This window comes from Benincasa hispida, chromosome 7 (genome assembly GCF_027475165.1).
Source record: "Benincasa hispida cultivar pf3 chromosome 7, pf3_genome.v1.1, whole genome shotgun sequence".
NCBI classification, from domain to species: Eukaryota; Viridiplantae; Streptophyta; class Magnoliopsida; order Cucurbitales; family Cucurbitaceae; genus Benincasa; species Benincasa hispida.
The window spans coordinates 42724192-42746017 of NC_143484.1; the positions used below are offsets into that span (position 1 = coordinate 42724192).

The following is a 21826-nucleotide window of genomic DNA, read 5'->3' on the forward strand; positions in this document are numbered from 1 at the left end:
ATAAGTTGATATTTTCTAGTATTAACTTTGAAAATATAGTTTAAAATAGTTTAAGTTTAATTTAATTTAATTTTTTATTTTGTATTAAATTTGAAAAATAGTTTTAAAAAGTTTACCTCATTTTAATTTGAAAAGTTTAATTTGTTGTTATTTTTAAAAATAGTTATAAAAAGTTTAATTTATTGCTATGTTTAAAAATAGTTATAAAAAGTTTAATTTATTGTTATGTTTAAAAAGTTGATATTCATAAAACTTAAAAAGTTTATGTTTATAAACTAAAAAATTTAATATTTTTTAATATACTTCTTATAAAATGTATAATACAAAAAATTGATGTTTATTTTTTTTTTTTATTTATTTTTTTTAGAAATGGCAGACTTGGAATTTTTGTTGTTTACACATGGTAATATGATTGATGGTATTGATGGAGTTGAGTATGACCAACCACCAAGTGAGAGTTTTACCATAAATGTGAACAGTGGAATTGTATTTAAACAATTCATTCAAATGGTTGGGATGTTACTTAGTGTAGATATAGGAGCAAATCATATAGAAATAATATAGACATCCCAATCTAGAACCATAAGGATCAATAAGATATATGTCATTCCCTATTTCGAATGCACAAGCAATGAACTTTATGTTCTCAATGGCAATGCCAGTGCCAAATGTAGTGCATTTGTATGTAAATGTAAATATGATAGGGGTGGATCATGATACATCATTTAACCAGTTTGAAGATCCAACTCAATGTATCGATCCTGATCCGGAGTCAGTTGCATCGCCATGCGATAATGAAGATATGGCGGCTAACAATCTGTACAGAGACTTCAGAACAGAAACGGATGATGAATTTGAAGAGTTGGATTTCGATGGTCGTGAACATGAGATGCTTTCAGATACATTCAATGATTTGGATATGAATGTATTGGATAGCATTCGAGAACATGACCCAATTGTAGCTTCTGTGGACGTTGACAATATGCAATTGTATAAAGGAATGATTTGTCAAGACAAGGAAATACTACAACACGCGGTCAAATGTTTTGCGATAAAGTATCACGCACCATACGAGGTTGTTGAATCTACACTGATGATTTGGATAATTTGGTGTAAGAAGTGGGAGGAAGGATGCAAGTGGGGACTTCGTGTAATAAAGAAAAAATCGCATGGCTTGTTCGAGATTACTAAGTATGATGAGCAGCATACATGTTTTTATTCAGAACTAAGTCAAAGTCACGTGCAATTGGATTCATCAATGATTGCACTGGAGTTTTATGACGTCGTAAGAGAAAAACCATCTATTAGTATGGCACAACTACACTCCGACATCAAATCAAAGTTTGGATATCATGTTCCTTACCATAGGGTATGTGAGGGAAAAAGAAAAGCGTTGGCTGGTGATTGGGATGAGTCTTACAAATTGTTGCCCAAGTGGTTATATATGGTTACGCAGACCAATCTCGGAACACGTGTAGAGTGAAGAGTTAAAGAAACGCTTACTGAAGGCCATGTTATCCTAACTTCTGTATTTTGGGCATTTGGTCATTGTATAGAAGCTTTTAATAAATGTCGGTCGATCATTCAGATAGATGGTATACACTTGTACGGCAAATATAAAAGAAAACTGTTGATTGCTACATCAGTTGACTCGAACGACCATCTACTCCCACTTACGTTTGCCATTGCTGATGAAGAGTTCGCAGACTCGTGGGGATGGTTCCTGAAACACCTGAAAGAAATTGTAACACACGAAGAGGTGTGTTTAATTTCATATCAACATGCTGGTATAATTGCAGTAGTGAACAACCCAGCAAATGGTTGGATGGGACCGAAATGTCACCATCGTTTCTGCTTACGATATATCGTCAACAACTTCAATAAAAAATATAAATTTAATTCATTGAAAAATTATGTTTATCGTGTCGGGTGTCAGTTTCAAATTCGAAAGTTCAACAAAGCAATTGAATATATCAAATGAATAAATCGGAGTTGTCTGAGTTTTTATGACAACATTAGTTTAGAGCAATGGACTCAAGCACATGATGGAGGATTCAGATATGGGTGGATGATGACAAATCTATCAGAGTGCATAAATGAAGTCCTCAAAGGAGCTCAAATGTTGCTTATAAATGCTCTTGCTCAGATAACATTCTTCAAATGCGTGAACTATTTCGAGAAAAAAAGAGAAGAAATAAGGAATGCATTGGAGCGTCAAGATAAATACACCCAATAATATTATTATATATATATATATATATATTATCAATAATTTATTTCAAACATATTTTATAACACTAAGTGGAGTAAAATCCAGGTATGCACATGACAAAATAAATAAATGGGTTGCACGATCTAGTAAACATGAAGTACAATCATACGATCGGTATGAAGGTGTGTTTCATGTGAAGACCGGACGTCATAGTCTCAATGCCAAAGGAGGAAACGTTCAAATATTGAGGCTAAACAGGTCCGAGCGGTACTATTCATGTAACAAGTGGAAAACATTCGGCATTCCATGCTCGCATTTTATGGCCGTTTGCTCACATTTTAACATGAACTACGAAGATTTTATTGAGGACTACTACAAATTGTCAACGTATGCTGAATGTTACTTTCCTCAATTTCAACCTGTATCACATGAGGATTACTGGATCACGCAACCTAATATGCCCGCCTTACATCCTGATCCATCGTTGTTGAGAAAACCTGGTAGACCAAAAAGTTCACGTTATCACAACGAGATGGATTGGACAGAACCAGCCACTCGACAACGATGTGAATTTTGTAACCAGTTAGGACATAATTGAAGGAAGTGTCCTTCGTTACTAAGACGAACTCTAGATAGTTAAGGATTGAAAAATAAATAATTTTATTATTATATATTCATTTTAGTGTATATTCAATTTTTTTATTATAATTTATTGTATATTCAATTTTTTTTATTATAATTTATTGTATATTCAATTTTTTTTATAATAATCTATTGTATATTCAATTTTTTTTTATTGTAATCAATAAAGTTTTACATTATTCTTTACCCTCACACTTTTCTCTACTATTCAATAATAGTTAATTTTAATATTATTATTTTTTTTCAGATCATGGCTTTAAACCCAGGACCTGTTGATCCCGATGTTTTGTACGACCAGTCCATTCATTGATCATATGTTGTATGGCGAGATCGTACTACTGGAAAAATATCTTACAGACGTCGAGAGGCAGTTCTCCAGCGCACTATCCCGCTCCACCCTCGAATACTACCACTACTGTGCACATCTGGATTCTATGGGGTTGCCAGATTAGGATTTATTCAGTTGGATTGGCATCTGATCACAGCCTTGGTCGAGAGATGAAGGCCCGAGACGCATACATTTCATATGTTTGTTGAAGAGTGCACTATCACTCTACAAGACATAGAAGTGTTGTTGGGGTTACCTGTTGACGGTGAGCCAATCACCAGAGTGATGTACGATGATTGGTTAGAAGTTTGTCGACTGTATCTCGGTGCGACCCCACCTGCCGACGAGATTAAAGGATCGAGGTTAAGTTTAATATGGTTAGGAACACAATTTCGTGAGCTCACAGATGATGCAGATGAGGAAACCGTCATAAGATATGCGCGAGCATATATACTACAAATGATGGGTGGAAGTTTGTTTTTAGATAAAGCAAGTCATTTAGTTCACTTGATGTTTCTGCCATTGTTAGCTAACCTCCATGATGCGGGGCGATATTCGTGGAGTGGAGCATGCTTGGCATGGTTGTATAGACAACTATGCAAAGCAACAAGACCTGAGGTTCGAGAGATAGCTGGGGCTCTCATACTTTTGTAACTATGGGCTTGGGAGCGATTTCCAACAATGGCTCCACAACTATATCATGTTAATGACGCTCAGTTAGTTGGACAAGGCTACGGTTCTCGGTATGTTGTTTTAATTCAATTTAATTTTTATATCACTGATCTAGTTAATTTAAATTCTAAATTATCAATTTAAAAATTTAGGTGGAGAGACAAATTTTGTGTGACTAGGATAGCCACACATGTAGTCAACCAGTATAGATACATGTTTGATTTGCTTCAACCAGGTACATTACACTAAACCTAATTGATTATTTTATTCACATTTTTATTGTATTTGTCTTTAATATTCTCTAATATAATATTTTGTGTTTCAGGTTATTTGAAAGCCGTACAAAACTATTATGCATACTTTGCCTAATTTTTGTACGAATGGTCAAAACATATGGCGGATGATGAGTCCTCTCATATGTTTTCACATTGGGGAGTGGCATCTTCCTGACAAGGTGATGAGATAATTCGATTTTCAATAGGAAGTCCCTGCCTTGTAATACTGAACCTGTACTGCATGATATTGACATAAGGACTAGAAATTGGTCCGAAAAAGTTGCACATTTGGTAGTGCGATGGCACTATCGTGCAAGGTTTATTGTAGTGGGGGTTTCTCTTGAACAGTTTGACACAGATGTCACTCCAGAATATATTCATTGGTATAATAATATCACAAGGCACTACATCACTCGTCCGGGAGCAGCTATGGGTCACCTGGTAAATGAATGAATATCATCTAATTATTTTTAGTTTAAATTTATTTTAAATATTATCTAATTGTTTTATAATTCACAAAGATCGAACAACAGTAGACTCCGTGAGGTTGCGAATGATCCGAACCAGATTCTTGCTATATGTAGTGACAACCAAAATTATATGGAGGAAATTCATTATATGTACGATATACCTATTGTTCTTCCACCAACTCCTAGACATAGAGGACCTGTTCGGGAAGAGGATGAGTTTGATGAGGTTGCACATAATGTGGAAGAGTTGCCCTCTATAATGCAGACGCAGGGTCAAACTGATTATGTTAGTCCAATGATAATGATGCCAGCATTTGGTTCAAGACATTATGACTCAGAAGTTGGTCCTTCGTCTTTATACGTGCATAGACATGGTCGGGGTCGTGGAGAGCATAATGAATATTTATATTATGAAGCGTCTGCAGAGGTACCAAAGCAACATCAAGAAGAACCCGAGCAACCTCAAGTTCGAAGTCGACAACGACAACCAACTCGAAATCGACGACGTCCGCCTTGTGGGACACATTGATTTTTGTAATTATTTTTATATAAATGAGATATTTAATTTACATTTTTTTTTATTTTTATGAGATATTATTTTTTTTTATAATTTATTCTTTTTAGAGTTTAAATAAAATAATAAAATATTTTTAGAAATTATTTTTTATAAAATGAAAAATAAAAAAAAAGAAAGAAAGAAAGAAGAAGGTGGAATGTGTAATAATTAAAAAAGAAAAAAAAAGAAATTTGTACGGTATTCTCACTCTCTATCAAAATCTCGCTATTTCGCTCTCGCTCTCGCTCATGCTCATGCTCACGCTCAAAATCTCGCTCTCGCTCAAAACCTCGCCCTCTCTCATAATCTCGCTCTCGAATTTGATTGGGAAGTTCAGTGGCAAAAAGAAGGAGATTCATTAGCTCGTTATTTAGTCAGACTTGTTGAGATGACAGAATCCGTAAAAATTATTCAACAAGCTTTGGAAGGAATTCCAGGGGGACCTTATGAAAATTTAGAAATACGATCTTTTGATAGAGGAAGGTCTCCAGAATGATAATTAAACAGACTCAATAATAATGTTAGGAAGGGCAAGGTTGAGAGTTCAAAGTTCAAAGGAAGGTCGAGGGTTCAAAATTCGACCTCAACTTATTAAAAAAAAAAAAACAACAATATTTTTATAAATAGTTTGAAAACAACAATATTTTCCTAAATAGTTTCTAAAAGATAATATCCTTTTAATTTTCCACTTGCAAACTTGGCTAAACTAAAACAAAACTACTTCTTTTAACTTTTATTTTTTAATTTGATTTGGTTTTTCAAAAAACACTTCTTCCTGTTAAATAACATAACAAAGACGCAGTGATTTTAAGCTTCATTTTTTAAAATAAAAAATAAAAAATTATTATAGGCAGTTTTAATAGTTTATTATTTTTTAAGTTAAAAAATAATTTATTGATTTTTTAAAATTAAATGATATTAAGAAGAAAAATTGAAGCAATTTAAAAAATTCAAAGGACTAACAAATATAAAGTTTAAAATTAAACTTGAAAATTAACAAATAAATAATATCTTTTAAATTACAGTAACAGAGAGTTGTCGGCGGTGCGATCGAACGATCCAATGCCTGGAAGGACCCGAATATTTACGTGCTGACGTGTCCAAATCAAAGAAAATCACTGCAGCCACTTTTTTCCCTTCCCGGCCGGGCCACTGTTAAATTACCAAAAAGGACACGAAAATCGAGATCTCAGAAAAAAGAAGAAAACCCCGCAAGCAGTTATATAATTCTCATTTGCTTTAGCCTTGGTTTCGTTTCGGTCTTCATTATCTTGGACTCTGTGCTAAGTTACCAGAGCCACCTCCGCTAATGGCGTAACGCTAATCGCGCCCATTTCCATGTGCTTCATTCACTCTCTTTCTCACATAGTCGCTTCAAGTTCACCGATTCCCTCTCCTTTCTCTCTCTATCTCTGAATTCAGTTGTAGAAAATCAAGGGAAATCCGAGATCTCCACCTTCAATTCGGCGGGAAGCTCTCTGTTTAGTTCAATCTTCACCAATGAAGGCTGCCAGCAAAGCTTCGAACCATCTCGTCGCCTTTGATCACAAGAGGTAATGTCTTCATTCATTTTTGTAAAATCTTGCATCGGTTATGGTTTCTCCACGTGTTCCGAATCCATGGGAATCAATCTGTCGAGTTATCTGTTTGTAGGGTTTTTCGTACATCGTCTATATCTGATCTAACGGATTTTAGTTTGTGTGACAGCATTACACGCGTTTATTTTGTTAGTTTGCACCGTCAGATATCCCGATCATATCGGGTTAGCTGGCTTTGTGGTTTGATTCGGCGAGCATTAGTTTTGGTTGGTTTTGGAAATTTGGCTTGTGTGTTATTCTCTCGTGTTTTTCGAGTTGTGGAGAAATGTATGCCTTCTGTTTTGTTGCGAGTAATCTTGCTTCGAACAGTGGGATTGCTTTGGTAATTAATGTCTGTATCGGGATTCAATATACGTAGGCGTGTAATTGAAAAGTGAATGTGTGATTTGTTAATATCGAGCGCTATGGAAAGTGAAATTCGGCATTCAGAAATCATAATATGTTATTGTCTAGTCTAAATTGCCAGTCGTTGGAGGATGATGGCAGGTAACTTAGCCTGGGTTAGTCTTGGAAGTTCACCTTTGCTGTATCTGCTTCTATTTTATGCTAGCGTCAGTTTTGAATTGTCTAGATTTTGTAAAATCATCGGGAAATTGCTTGTTTGGTATCTCATTTATCAAACACTATGTATTCATGGTTTTCGTTCATTGAAAAATTGGTTGATATTGGTACAGGGATGCATACGGATTTGCTGTGAGACCTCAGCATGTACAAAGATACCGAGAGTATGCCAATATCTACAAGGTTTTATTCCACTTACAAATTGGGAACTTAGGATTTTTCTCTTTACATTTTAAATTTGTCACAAAAAAATGCATATAGTGTCTGGCTCATTCAAATGTACATGTAAACTTAGGAGGAAGAGGAGGAGAGATCAGAACGATGGAAGTCCTTCCTGGATCGTCAAGCAGAGTCTGCTCAGTCACTTGTTAATGAGTCATCAGATACAAAGGCATTGCATGTAGAAGTTGTTAAGGAAGAGATAGATTCTAGTATAGAGGAGGATGGTAAAAGAGAAGATCTAAATAGCCAGAATTCAGGTTTTGACGGCAATAATGTCCCTCAGAATGAAAATGGCTTAAAAAATGAAGATGGATCAGCGAAGGATACAAAAATTCACAAGATCCAGATATGGACTGAAATTAGACCATCACTTCGAGCAATTGAAGATATGATGAGTGTTCGTGTAAAGAAAAAGAAAGATTTATCAAATCATAATCACGATACTGGAACCAGAAAGTTGCTTTCTGCTATAGAAGAGGCTAAATCACCTCGTGGAGTGTCTGAGGAGGAATCTGAGGATGAGTTTTATGATGTGGAGAAGTCGGATCCAGCACCGGAGTCTCCTTCAAGTGACAATGTCAATGGCCCTGTTATGGGTATTCCGGTATTTTTGTTGCCTGTCGAATCTTCGGGTCCTTGGAGGGAGGAGCTGGAGGTCCTTGTGAGAGGTGGAGTGCCAATGGCTCTTCGGGGCGAGGTAGGAATTCTCTCTCAATCATACTTTCTTTCAAGTTGCAGCAGGTCGTTCAGTCTACTCAAATTCTCAATTGCTGCTTTTATGTGCAATTTCAGCTTTGGCAGGCTTTTGTGGGGGTTAGAGTGAGGAGGGTTGAAAAATATTACACAGATCTCTTGGCCTCAGATACAAATTCTGAGAACAATATGGAAAGTCGTAGTCTTCAATCAGACAGCAACATCAAAGGGTCACCTACTGACTCTGTGTGTACAACTGAGAAATGGAAAGGGCAAATTGAAAAGGTCTTTGCATTTTCATCAGTCCCTCTTTTAAGTATCTTTACACAGCTTTTTTGAGATTCTCATCCATCCTTCTTTTGAATGCAGGATTTGCCTCGCACTTTTCCTGGTCATCCAGCTTTGGATGTAGATGGTAGAAATGCATTAAGGCGTTTGTTGACTGCATATGCTCGACATAATCCCTCTGTTGGATATTGTCAGGTAATGTGGTAAGACCTGAATTCGTTGGGATTTTGGAAAATTATCTTCGTAGTACTGGTCAAAAGGGCTGTGAAACTCATGAACATTTTAAACCCGAGTAATATTCACCTTTTTTGTTTTTTGTTTTTTTTTGGGTATATTCAGATTGATATCCTATAACTGCATTGTTTGTGCTGAAAAAAACAACAAATTAACATGATTTTTTAAGAATTGTAAAGAGTGTAGGTTCCAAATATAATGATCCTCATTGAGAAAATCTTTGGTTATTCTAATTGACAGTAGACTTATAACTGATTCTGTGTTCATTTAAAAGAAACAAATAGGAAAGACAATTTTAGAGACCCCAGTAGCTCAAATGTTTTTGGGAACTTCTGCCAATACATAATGTTTCATTCCATGTTCTTTCTCTCTGGCCCACATCGTGATTGTTTAAATTTTTATCCATCTTCAGGCCATGAATTTCTTTGCTGGCTTATTGTTGCTTCTCATGCCTGAAGAAAATGCTTTTTGGTAAGTTTTCATACTTATTTGATATGGTTTCTTTGGCGGACATAATCTGCTACTTCAACTTCTTTCTGTTCTCTTTATATTGTCTTTTGGCGTGGGCTGGGTAAGTAGGTCTACACTGATATCAGAGTGTTTTTTGCTGATGGAACGTGGGCAAATTTTTTGCTGCATATTTAGAAATTCTTTCTTTGCTTTAGTAATATATATATATATATAGGAATACATAAACTGTGCTGCACTTGGAGCTTTATGGAGATTATAATATCATCCCTCTAAATGATAATCTAATTGGTTTTACTTGCATTTTTTTTTCCCTAAATCTTTTAGGACCTTAATGGGAATTATTGATGACTACTTTGATGGATATTACTCGGAAGAAATGATTGAATCTCAAGTATGTTATCTTTTTGTTTAAGTTTGTGGCAATGCTTATATCTGTTTTCTCCCTCATATTTATTCTACCATTTTTCAATCTGTAGCCGGTTGAATACTAACAATAATTTTGATGATTCCTTCTTTTATTAGGTAGATCAACTTGTATTTGAGGAGTTGGTGCGTGAGAGATTTCCTAAAATGGGTTTGTACATCCATGTTATTTTTCATTGAAATTTTGAATGCAAAGAAGTGTGATTTGTGTTAATGAATTTTCTCGGTGCTTTAGTTTTATTTTTTTTCCCCTTTTCTGCTGCAGTCAACCATCTAGATTACCTGGGAGTGCAGGTGGCATGGGTTACTGGACCGTGGTTCCTATCCATATTTATGAACATGCTGCCATGGGAAAGTGGTCAGGTTTTATGCTGTATCTTTTTAATTATTATTATTTTTTTCTGGTGAATTGTTCACGTGGTGCAATATCTTGCTGTCTTGCACCTGCTCCCATTCTCATTAATTAATTATGTGGGTATTCCATGAAGTCACCTATCATCTGAGTCTTCACCTTTCTGTTGATTTCAGTTCTTCGAGTTTGGGATGTTCTTCTTTTTGAAGGAAACCGTGTGATGCTTTTCAGAACAGCACTTGCACTGATGGAGCTATATGGTACTGGATGAAAGCAATGTCTTTATATTTATCATTTGTTTATTAGTTCATACAACAGTTTGTACCCTACTCTACTATAGATTGTTATGCTTCGTGAAATTTCATTTGGTTCTCAGTTACTTGTAGGCCCTGCGTTGGTTACTACAAAGGACGCTGGAGATGCTGTGACTTTGCTGCAGTCACTTGCTGGCTCAACATTTGATAGCAGCCAACTTGTATTGACTGCTTGTATGGGTTTCCAAAATGTTAATGAAACTCGATTGAGAGAGCTGAGAACTAAACACAGACCAGCTGTAGTCACTGCTATTGAAGAAAGATCTAAGGGGCTTCAGGCTTGGAAGGATTCTCAGGGTTTAGCTTCTAAGCTTTATAGTTTTAAGCATGATTCAAAATCAATGATAATACAAACAAAGAATAGTTCACAAGTAAATGGTGATTTGTCACGCTCAGAGTCTGGGTCCACCAATGCTGATGAAATTCTTATTTCATTAACTGGGGAAGATGAGATTGATTCTGTTCCCGATCTGCAAGATCAGGTCTTTATATGTTTTCTTTCTTCTCAGCCTTTTCTCTGGGTTCAAAGGAATTAATGTTTCATGACATTGTTTTTAAGTTGGTAATCCTAGTGCTATGTACACATACTGCACATTGGTTTTTAATTAACCATGTCATGTGAATATGGTAATGTAAATGTACAAAATAATGCTATCACTTCTAATTGGTTTTTATTCATTAATATATATATATATAATCAGTAATTTGAAAAGATTTCCATGATTTTATGTTCATAGATAAACTTAGACTGATATTTGAGTTCCAAGAGGTAGTTAATAAAATAACCTTTATTGCTAGCTTTGGTTTAACGTTTGCCAACAACATGCAGGTAGTGTGGTTAAAGGTTGAGTTGTGTAAATTGTTGGAGGAGAAGCGATCTGCTATTTTAAGGTATGTATACTTTATTTAATTTAGTCTTTTGTGGCTAGTGTATACTCACACCTTTCTTCATGACTCAATTACAATGCATAATGCTCCTGTGGTGATTTATGGTGGCAGTGACGCAAAATGAAATTGAAAATTAACTCTATGTGATGGATGATTATGAAATCTAAATCATACCTAGTTATTCTAAACCACCAACAAACAACTTCATGGCTTTAGCATGAGCTTCTTTTCAAGTTAATTCAATTTTAACAAAAAGAGCCTTCTAATGTAAAATAAAAAAAGACCATGAAGTATGCATTGCACGTGAATGCTGACTAATATAACACAAGCAAGAAATATGTAGAGTAGTCATTGAGAGAAAGTGTCTATGTTAATAGGAAGATGGAGTGATGAAGAAGTGCATGAGATTAATGAGAGGGTATATATACGGAAATAAATTGGTGAAACAAAGTGATGGTTGCACGTGGGCATGCCTAGGTGTGAAGCGAAGTGGGTAAAGTGCCCTCTTCAAGCTGTGCGGCTCACAACCTTTTAAACATCTTTATTTTCATTTTCCTTTCTAAAAATGGTAAAAATTCAGTTCGGATGCTAGTGAAATTAAGAATTTTGAAGCTAACGAGACAAAACATATAAAATTTATTGAGAGGAAGTGCATACTGACTGAAATTAAGGAAAGAAAGTATGCACGGAAAGAATTAGTTGATAATGAATTTAAGAAAGCGTTAAAACACTTAACATTTTCCTTTTTATAAAAAACTATTTTATTCCATATATATTTTTTTATTTTAGGTGATAAGTTTAACGATTATGTTTTTATTACTTTTTGTGAACATTTTCTCTAGGAAAAAAATTCTGAAAACAAACAAGTATTTGTTGTTTTATTCTTTTTTTATTTTCTTTAAACTTTTGTTCAATTGACTGAATTCCAAGTAATTTTATTTATTTATTTATTTTGAATTTTCACTTTAATATGTTTATTATTTTTACATTTTATGGATGTTCAAATCCTTGAAAACAAATTTATGTATCTAAACAATTCTATTTTTTATGTTAAGAAGATATACTAATTTGTCATTAACTTATTTGAAAATGCATGTAAAATATAATTCGATAACTATTTTTACTTCTTAGTGCTTATGGTTTCTTTAAAAAAGATCCTTAAGATGACGAATATTTACTGTGTATACTTCACACTAGTAAAGAAAAAGCTTCCCGTCATGATCATTAAGATGAGAGGTGTACAACAGAATCAACACAAAGGATCAAAAGAAGTCTAAAAATGAGAAAAAAAGATCCTGAAAGTAAAGAGAATAATATCTAGTTCTTTATGCTGCAGTTGTGTTGAGAATACTGTTTTATGGGTTCTCGAGATTACATTTATTTTGACTACCCTTACACTCATTTTATTATATTCCTTATTTCTACAATTAAAGATGACCAACCTGTACTTTTAATCAGAGCGGAGGAGCTGGAGACTGCTTTGATGGAGATGGTTAAGCAGGATAATCGTCGGCAATTGAGTGCTAGGGTATATTAAAAATACCTTAAGACTTGAGTTCTTTTCTTTGTTCCTCCGTTTTAAGCATCTCATGCTGTTGATTGAAAATTTCTGTATTAATCTTCAACCTTTTTGGTGAACAACCTTCCTTCCTGAATATAGCCATTAACTTCCATTTACTTATGGATGACTCTTTACAGCACTAAGTTAGCAGTTCTGGTTTTTTCTTGAATGATTTATTCAATTTTTTTTAATAAGAGATTTATTCAAATTGTCTAAAATGGAAAATCCATTTTTTCTGTTCTCCTATGTTTTGTTTGTAGTTCCAAACAGTAATTGTTAATATTCAAGTATGAATACTTTTCTAATATATATTGACTTAAATTCATTATGTTTCTAAACTTATAAAAAGAACAAGGAAGTATATATTTCCCACTAGTTCTCTAAGTGTAAAAGAACGGACAATTTTTAAAAACTTATTCTAGAAAACAATTATTTGAGCATGATCCAGTGAAAATACTTAAACCATACGTTTGTGTTTACTTTTAGACATTGCTGTAGAACTATTTGTCTGAGGAACTGCATTGATGTGTAGGTTGAGCAATTGGAACAGGAAGCTGCTGAGCTTCAACAGGCTCTTGCCGATAAACAGGAACAAGAAACTGCAATGCTTCAGGTTTTTTTCATTATTATCCTTCTCTCTGTAGTTTTGATTATCTTTCTTCATTCATGAGGATTCATGCTTTGTTTTAGGTCTTGATGAGGGTGGAACAAGAGCAAAGACTCACTGAGGATGCTCGAAGATTTGCTGAGCAAGACTCTGCAGCACAAAGATATGCAGCTCAAATGCTTCAGGTTACCTCTTGTTAATCGCTTTATTTTATGCAATCTTTCTAATTTCTCTCTTAGAGGGATAAAAAAGGAAAAGGCAGAGTCCTCTTGAACATCAGGCAGATTGTCCCTAATCGAGGTTTATATTTTTGCAATGGAAAATTCTGTCTTTGTGGTGATTTACAGGATATCTTTTCCTTGCAATACCACCATCAACTCGTTTATTTACCTCTTAGATGCTCATACAGTTTAATCTCTTTCAATTTTTTTTTTTTTTTTGTATGTTTTTAAATATTTGGGCAAACTCACATCACTTTGTTGTTAGAAAACTCATAAAATTTAGTATCCTTGTACTTACATTCTCCGATACCATTTGATCAACCTGGCGGCTTAAATGGACCAGCTCCATAAATTCTGCCCTATCCTTGGAGAGATCTTGAGAGAGGTGCTCTTCATCCTACCCAAAGTACTTCCACCAACGGACTTTACTTTTGCCCCCATTCTTAAACCACTTTAAAAGCTTCATGTAGTAACTCTGAATACTTCTATACGTACAACATTGTATCTTGAAAGAGCTGAGGATTGTCATTAACTTAAAAGCAAAATGAAAATGGAGGAGCAGTTATCCTCCATTCTTGAATAACAAATTTTTCAATATTGCAGAGAGGATTATATGAAGATTCTTTCTTTAGATTTTATCGTTGGTAGAGCAAGCAAATGCAGTAGGTCAGTTCAGTATTTTAAAAAGCCCTCTCGGGTGCACGCCTAGGCCCAAGGCACAAGTCTAGTACCTCGCCTTTCCGAGGCGAGGCTCACAAAATAAATCACAGGGCTTTTTTTTTTATTTTTTTTTTTTAAAAATAGTAATAATTAAGGGTTTTCCTTTATTAACCAAAAGAATCAAGTTTTCTAAGCCTAAATGCAAAATTTCTTGTGTTCGGGGTCTTTTTTTCCCCATATTTTACATCAACTATGCTTTCTCTTTTTAATGTAATATATTTATGTATAGTGTGCCTCACACAAAAAAGCTCACACCTTTTTGTGTGCCTTGCGCCTAGGCTCCAGAGGGCCATTGCGCTTAGGCTCTAGAATTGCGCTTTAGTGCACCTTGGGCATTTAAAAACACTGGTTCAGTTGGTTGTCATGTGTGAGAATAGTTGAGGTGCATCCAAGTTTGCCTAAATACACATGGTATGAAATGAAAGACGTTGGTATTGATTGATTTGAGGGCTTTAGAGAATACTTGAAAGAAAGGGAAAAAAATGAGATATTTAATATTTTCATGCGCGTTCAAAGGGGAGATGTTTTCAATGATGTGAAAACTCCCGAGCTTCTTTCCTTCCAAATCAGCCAAAGGATGGTCCTTGACAGGTTAATCCATAGCAATTTCGCTGTGTCTTTAAGCCACCATCCAGATCAGGTTTCTGCCACCCAGCCTTCCAAATGTTTCGTTTACATCCCTGAAAACCAAACTTAAAATGTTCATAAAAACTTCTTTCTGTCCCTGAGGCCAGAAGGCAACAAATCCAAGGTTATTGCCCATGGGAAGTTCCAGGTAAATCCGGGACAGCTTCCTGCAACACAAGATAATGGATGGCACGTGGTTGACTTCCTCATCTTGGGTGTTGATGAAAATAAGGATAGTCTGTTGATTTAGTTCTAAGACCTAAATTGAGTTTAAAAGTTCTGAAAATTTTTAACCACTTGAGAGGGTTAATTTCCTTGCAAGAAAAAAGTAAAATGAATAATCACGGAAGGATTAATTCCATTTAGAAGCTATGAAATATCTATGAATTGTAGGTTTGACTATTGAGAAGGTTATAACCAATTGCTGATATGGCATGCAAGCCTTGACAAACTAAAGGCATAAACCTTCTTTTCATCAATCAATGAATGTTTCATGTTAAAAGAAAAAGGGAAGCATAACTCCTTAGGTTATAGTATTATCAATTGTCATCTTGTAGTTGTACTATGATTATGTTTACTAAATTTAAAAATGAGCATTAGGTTTAGGTTTCCAACTTTGGTATGAATAATTGGATTAATTGCTTCTGGTGCTGATCTTATGCTACAACACTGTAATATATGTGTAGGAAAAGTACGAACAAGCTACTAGTGCACTTGCTGAAATGGAGAAGAGAGCAGTTATGGCAGAATCAATGTTGGAGGCAACCTTGCAGTACCAATCTGGCCAACTCAAAGCACAGCCTTCTCCCCGCTCTGTACATTCTCCTAGGTGTGTAATTAACTTATTTTAAAATCCATCTTTTTCAGCTGCCCAGTTTCCTTCTTCAGAGTTAATTAAAATGAATTGGAAGTCCTTTAGGACTTGTTTGGATTGATTTTCTTAGTGTTTAAAAACACTTTTTAAACACATAGAAAGTGGATCCAAACAGGCCCATAGTATGTTTAAGTTGGAATATTTAATTGCTAATTTCTTCTGCAAATGAAATATACATTTTGTTGAAATGAGGCTTTATTTTTCTCAGATCTTTGCCTTCTGACTCTTCATTAAGGAGCAGTCAAGAGTCCGCACAGGATTTCCCTACAAGAAAAATAGGTTTGCTTGGTCGACCATTTGGGTTTGGCTGGCGTGATAAAAACAAGGTTACAGCTTAATTTCCTTTACTTTTTTTTTTATAGAGGTCAATTCTTTCTGCTCATTCTAATATTTACTTCTTGAAGTATCTGACTTTTATTTACTGCAAAGTTAATAAACATGTAAAAAGTGCAATTTGATGAAAATTTCCTCTCTTTAATAATATTCCCGTATTTAATAAAATCGCTTAATTAACCTCCTCGACCATAAATTTGTATCCTAAATAAATATGATAAATTCCATCTAAATATTATAAATATGCTTATCAATTTACCTACATCTTAAATTAAGAAAAAAAAATGGAAGGTAGAATTGTCATCTTTAATTCTGGAAAAGTAATATAAAATAATTTTTGGAAGGTATTGTTATCTTTTTTTTTTTTTGGTAAATATTTACAACCCCTCAAAGATCACAATTTAAATTTTCTGGTTGCTAAATGGAATAATCTTTTGTATTCGTTATGATATGTGTCCTTTGTATCTTTTTGGATTATTTTATTTATCAATGAAATTGTTTCTTATCCAAAAAAATATAAAGTATAGCATTCACAATTTTTCCTCTGTAAACTGCTTGAGAAAAATGAAACACAGGCTACCATCAAACACATGAACTGCCAGCTTATAATTACAAGAAAGGAATTGTTTGGTAATTAAAGCAATATTTCACTTTGGATGAGAGAAGCAGAGCTTTTTGGTCAAGGTTGATCTAGGATTATGGAAAAATTTTATGTGCTGGCAGCTCTACGTGAAGATGCGGACTATATACTGTTAAGAATTATTTAAGAGATCTTTTATTTATAATGATTTTCTTTTTTAAAAATAAATTATATCTTATTTCGGTTGACCTTAAATCACCAGCCTGTGGGGGCTTCTGATAGCCAGTCATCAATGAATCTAGGCAAGTTTTAGAAATAAGGATATGCTAAAGTGCCCTTGAAATGAAGGATCCGGCCTTGTTAACAAATGAACATTGAAGGAAAAGATGCTTCAGGGATTCTTCCTTAGAGGGCAAAAACGACAGGCGAAATGTGCCAAACTGGGGAATATCTTTACAAGCTCTCTTAAGTTTGTTGAGGCAAGGGACCTTAGAAACATCTTAACCTTCTTAGGGACAAGCTTTGCTGAGGTCTCTATAAGCTTGAGGAAAGCTGATTTAGGTGAATAGATCTGAGGGAAGAAGAGTCCAACCTACCTTGTCTTGACAAACTCCTCCTAATTGAACAAAATTTACTCTCTGTAAGGGGCGACTAAATTGCCAATCTCTCTATCAAAAAGACCTCTTTTAATGTCCAACCCCAATCATTAGGATCCTCTCTATCGACCATAAATATCGACACTTGTACTTTTTCATTTTTTTTCTCAATGAAAGTTTCACTATTAAAATAGAAATTAATTTGTGATGAGGAATGTCCTAAAATTGCAAATTCCTATAGGATATAAATATCAATCTTCGCTATTAGGGAGCAGTACATCCCAAAAGTCTTCCCATAAACGGATTCTGTGACCATTTGCTACTTCAAAATTAGAACACTTGAGAATGAAGGTGCTATTCTTTGTGATGTTGTGCCTGCCCAATCTCTGCTTGGTGGTTCCCCAGGCATTTTTTAATATGGTACTTCATAAAAATGTGGAAAAATAGATAGCTGCCTTAGTAGTTGAGTGTTCTACCATTTAGTTGGAAACCATAAGGGGGTGTTTGGGCCAAGGAGTTGAGAAATAAGAAGTTGGAAAGTAGGAAGTTATGAATGCCGCTCCTTGTTTGGCCTAAGGAGTTTGTGGGTCTCACTATTGAAAACATCAAGTTTATACTTCATTAATTCCTTACACCGTGGGCTCTAGGAGACCACAACTCCTCAGACTTCACAATTTTCCAGACTTCATCACTCCCATACAAATAAACTTCTTATATCACATCAAAGTTCTTAATTTCCCTCCCATTTTTCAATACAAAGAGGTGATGTACTGTTGCATACTTCATTCCTATAAAAGACCAGAGAACAAGCCTGAAGGGCAAGGAAACAAGGTGTCCCCTCCCCAAATCACAGGCAGTACGGAAAGACTGTAGTCTAGGTTGATCATGTGAGTGGTGTAATTACAAAAAAAAGATTGTGAACGTTACTCCAATTAGGGCCAAAAGATATGGTGTAATATTACAGAAAATATTTGATGCACTGTTGTGAATCACTCTTCTCCACGATGCTTTGTCCTATTGAATACATCTCCATATCTCCATAACCTAATCACTTAAGGTGGACTTTGTTTCTCTGCTTGAAGGAGCCAATCCAAAGCCACCATACTGAAGGGGAAGGAAGGAAGGACCACACCTCCATTTAGCCAAATGTGTGCCTTGGTCTCTGACTACCTGCTCCAGATGAAGTCCCTTTTCATCCCCTTAATGACTTAATGGATAATTATAGAAAGGTTGAAATCATAAGAATACTAAGATGCCCCAAGATAGAAGTTAGGAGTTAAGACTCAAACATCTAACCGAACACTCTTCAATGATCCTATTTCTTTCAAAGGTGCATAAAAACAACTTGCCAAAGAAGCATCCTCTATCATGAAATATTGGTTGAAGGATTGCTTCAGAATACTGCAACAATAGCAAGAGACAGTCCAAAAACCTTTTTCAAGGAGTGTGTGGATCCATGTGGAGCCAAGTTACCTATTTCAAGCCCTTTCCCTACTTATTCTAGTCCTAGACACAACCTTCCAATTATTGAGATGAGAACCTCCACCTCTCTCTTACACACCCCACGAAGGTCCTTCGAGAATTTCTCAAAACTGTATATAACAAAATGACTTAAAAGGAGATCTGAAAATGGAAAAGACAGAGAGCAGGATCCCATGTGATTGGGATTGTATCAATGTCTAACCATCTTAGAAAAGAAAGCTTTCTTCCAAATTAAGAGCCTTTTTAAACCTTTTCCACAACATGATCCCAAATATCAAGGACTAAGGATGGAAACCCTGATAGAATTTTGTATCTTGGTCAGATTGAACAGCTACCATATGGTCCACTAAATAAAATAAAAATATTAAAAATCGTAAAAATTACATGAGATAAGTAATTTTCGTAATTGCCCCATGTATCACCTAATTCATGGAATTCTGTGTCACAGGGTTAAAAATCGACATTAAAATTTTACTCATTCTTTCATCTCTGAAAACAGCCTTGTGACACTCTTGCCTGTTTATAATTCAGCACTAACTGGGCTATATATACTGTGGACTTAGTCTTGAAAAATAAGTTGGGACGCCTGCCAAGTTCGGATCCTTGTGGCCATTTTCCACAATTTTAAGTCCTTTATTCCTTTGAAATGGGCAGCGGCACATTGAAGTCTTATACCTTCGTAAAAGGTAAAACTGAGTATTTAGCACCTATTTAGAAAAGAAAACTATTGTCCTTGACTGTGCTTTACAATTCTACTACGGGAACTTCGGCATAGAGAAACATGACGACACTGACTTTTTTAGAAACGGAGTTCAGTCAATAACCTAAATCCTTTTATGAGGAATGGACGCACTGTTCTGGGATCAGCCAATTGAGTCAAAGGGCAGTTGGTATTGATCTTTGGACGGAACCATTCTCTCAATGCTTAATTTAACTGCCAGTTTTCTTTCTTTCTTCTTTTTGTTAGCCTTCTGATATTGACTGTCATGTGAATTAGGCATCAAGTTCTCTTCAGTGAGTTGTCTGCAGTAGGGCTTTTTATTATTACTATTATTTCTATTATTATTATTATTATTATTGACAGACTTCATCTTATTCAAAATAGGTCATGGGGTGCACAACTGAGACCCCACCCATAATAATATCCCTTGTAGCCTTATACTTAAAATTTTCTGTCTATCTTAATTATTAAATTTCTGCCTAGGTTGTTTGGAGTTTGGGCCTCGTTCTTTGAACTCAAGCTGTCTCATTGCCGGACTATCAATTTGATTCTTTCATTTATCAATTTTATTCCGGGACAAATTACAAAAATCACCTCTAGAGTATGATGGTAGTTGCAATTATACCCTCAAACTTTCAATTGTAAAATTGAGCTCTCAAACTTACATAAATGTTAAAATCGGATCCTCAAACTTACTTAAGCGTAGAAATTGTAACAATGGTTTAAGTTTGAGGGTTCAATTTTTATCATTTGAGAGTCCAATTTTTATAATTATTATAAGTTTGAGGGTCCAATTTTAACACTTATAGAAGTTTGAGGGTTCAGTTCAGTTTTTACAATTGAAAGTTTGAGGGTGTAATTGCAACTAATACGTACCAACATACTTCAGAGGTGGTTTTTGCAATTTGTCCTTTATTCATTACCACTAATTTCACATAACTGTAAACGTATATTTGTATGCATGTACGTTCGACATATCACTTAATGCGACCAAAACCAATTCCTCCTTAGTTGTCTTCAAACCTAATGATCCTAACGCCATGCCTGCTTCGTGCCCCACAGGGAAACCCAAATGATGGAAACAAGTCTACTGAAGAGGAAACTTCAATCCAGAAAAAAACTACTGAAGAAGAGGCACAAAATTCAGGCGTTGATCAGAAACAAACCAATGGCCTCCATGACGAGTAAAATTCAGTACTCGTATATATACGAATTTCAATACACCATGATCTTGGAGTCGCATTTTCTGTATCTATATATACTACTTCAAGCAATAGTTTATAAGATTTGTTTATCTTTGTTTATTAGATAGAAATATATATATACCAGGTAGAACCAATTTTTTGGTTGATTCTTTCTTTGTTTGGTTATATTGCAGGACAATAATTGTAAAATCTTTGTATTAAAAAATATTGTCATGCCATCCTTTCCAAGTACGACTCCCATTTTCATAAAGACTTGAAAGTTCCCAATCTTCCAGACAGATTTCATTTCAAAATAGGTCAGACAGGTTAGGAACATAGATTGTCCACAAAAACCCGAAGACATTATTTATTTGTTTATTTTAGTACAATTGGAGTCGGTAGATCCGAACCTTTGTAACTGTTAATATATGCAGCTATCAATTGAGCTATACTCTTTAGCAAAAACTGTAGGGTCTTGGCTATGCCCTTGTGAGTTGTGTCTATATCAGTGAATTAAGTTACACGTCTTTATAATATCAATATGATGATGTTGTTATTCAACTTTCCATAAAGGCTTTGCTCTGTTGATGTCCTTTTTACTTTACATATTGAATGCCCCCCTCGTAATTCAAAAGGCTAGCGGCTGAAAGTGAAACTAGGTGCAGTTCTAGTTGGTTGCCACATGTCAATATACGATAAATTCTCACCAAAACAGAAAAATCTCTGGGATAGAGGAAGTGTCATACATCTTTTATTCACACTAGAGATTTGTCTTAAATATATTTAAGTTAAAAATAATATTATTTTGGTCCTTTAAACTTCTAATTTTAGTCTTACTTTAAAAAAAATCTTAAATCTAGTCCCTATTACTGGTTTATTGTTAATTTTTTTTAAAAATAGTTATTTATTAATATTTTTACTCTAAATTTTAAAAATATATTCACATATTATATTTCGTGGTATGAAGATTATTATTATTATTTAGTAATTTCAACAAAATTTAAGTTTGAGGGACTAAATTTAAAATTAATTAAAACTAGCATTTGAAAGTAAAAAAACTAAAATGGTACCAATTTCAAAGTTCAAAGTATAGGTACTATTTTAACTTATTTTTAAAATAC

At 34.7% G+C, this 21826-nt stretch overlaps 1 protein-coding gene across 2 annotated transcripts; it reads left to right on the forward strand.

Moving 5' to 3' along the window:
• The first annotated feature begins 6349 nt into the window (after positions 1–6349).
• LOC120080831 (Ypt/Rab-GAP domain of gyp1p superfamily protein) lies at positions 6350–20976 on the forward strand. Of its 2 annotated transcripts, XM_039035482.2 has the most exons (19): positions 6350–6708; positions 7428–7497; positions 7610–8233; positions 8329–8514; positions 8599–8712; positions 9164–9222; positions 9547–9613; positions 9745–9796; positions 9911–10003; positions 10174–10257; positions 10384–10793; positions 11141–11202; positions 12658–12727; positions 13293–13373; positions 13451–13552; positions 15622–15764; positions 16018–16135; positions 20584–20705; positions 20900–20976. In XM_039035482.2, the coding sequence occupies exons 1-19, from the start codon at positions 6656–6658 to the stop codon at positions 20925–20927; spliced, it is 2538 nt and encodes an 845-aa protein (XP_038891410.1). In that variant the 5' UTR covers positions 6350–6655; the 3' UTR covers positions 20928–20976. The 2 variants fall into 2 exon arrangements, with proteins under 2 accessions (XP_038891410.1, XP_090171550.1); XM_090315424.1 differs by lacking the exon at positions 20900–20976 and having other exon boundaries at positions 20584–20870.
• Positions 20977–21826: the final 850 nt, after the last annotated feature.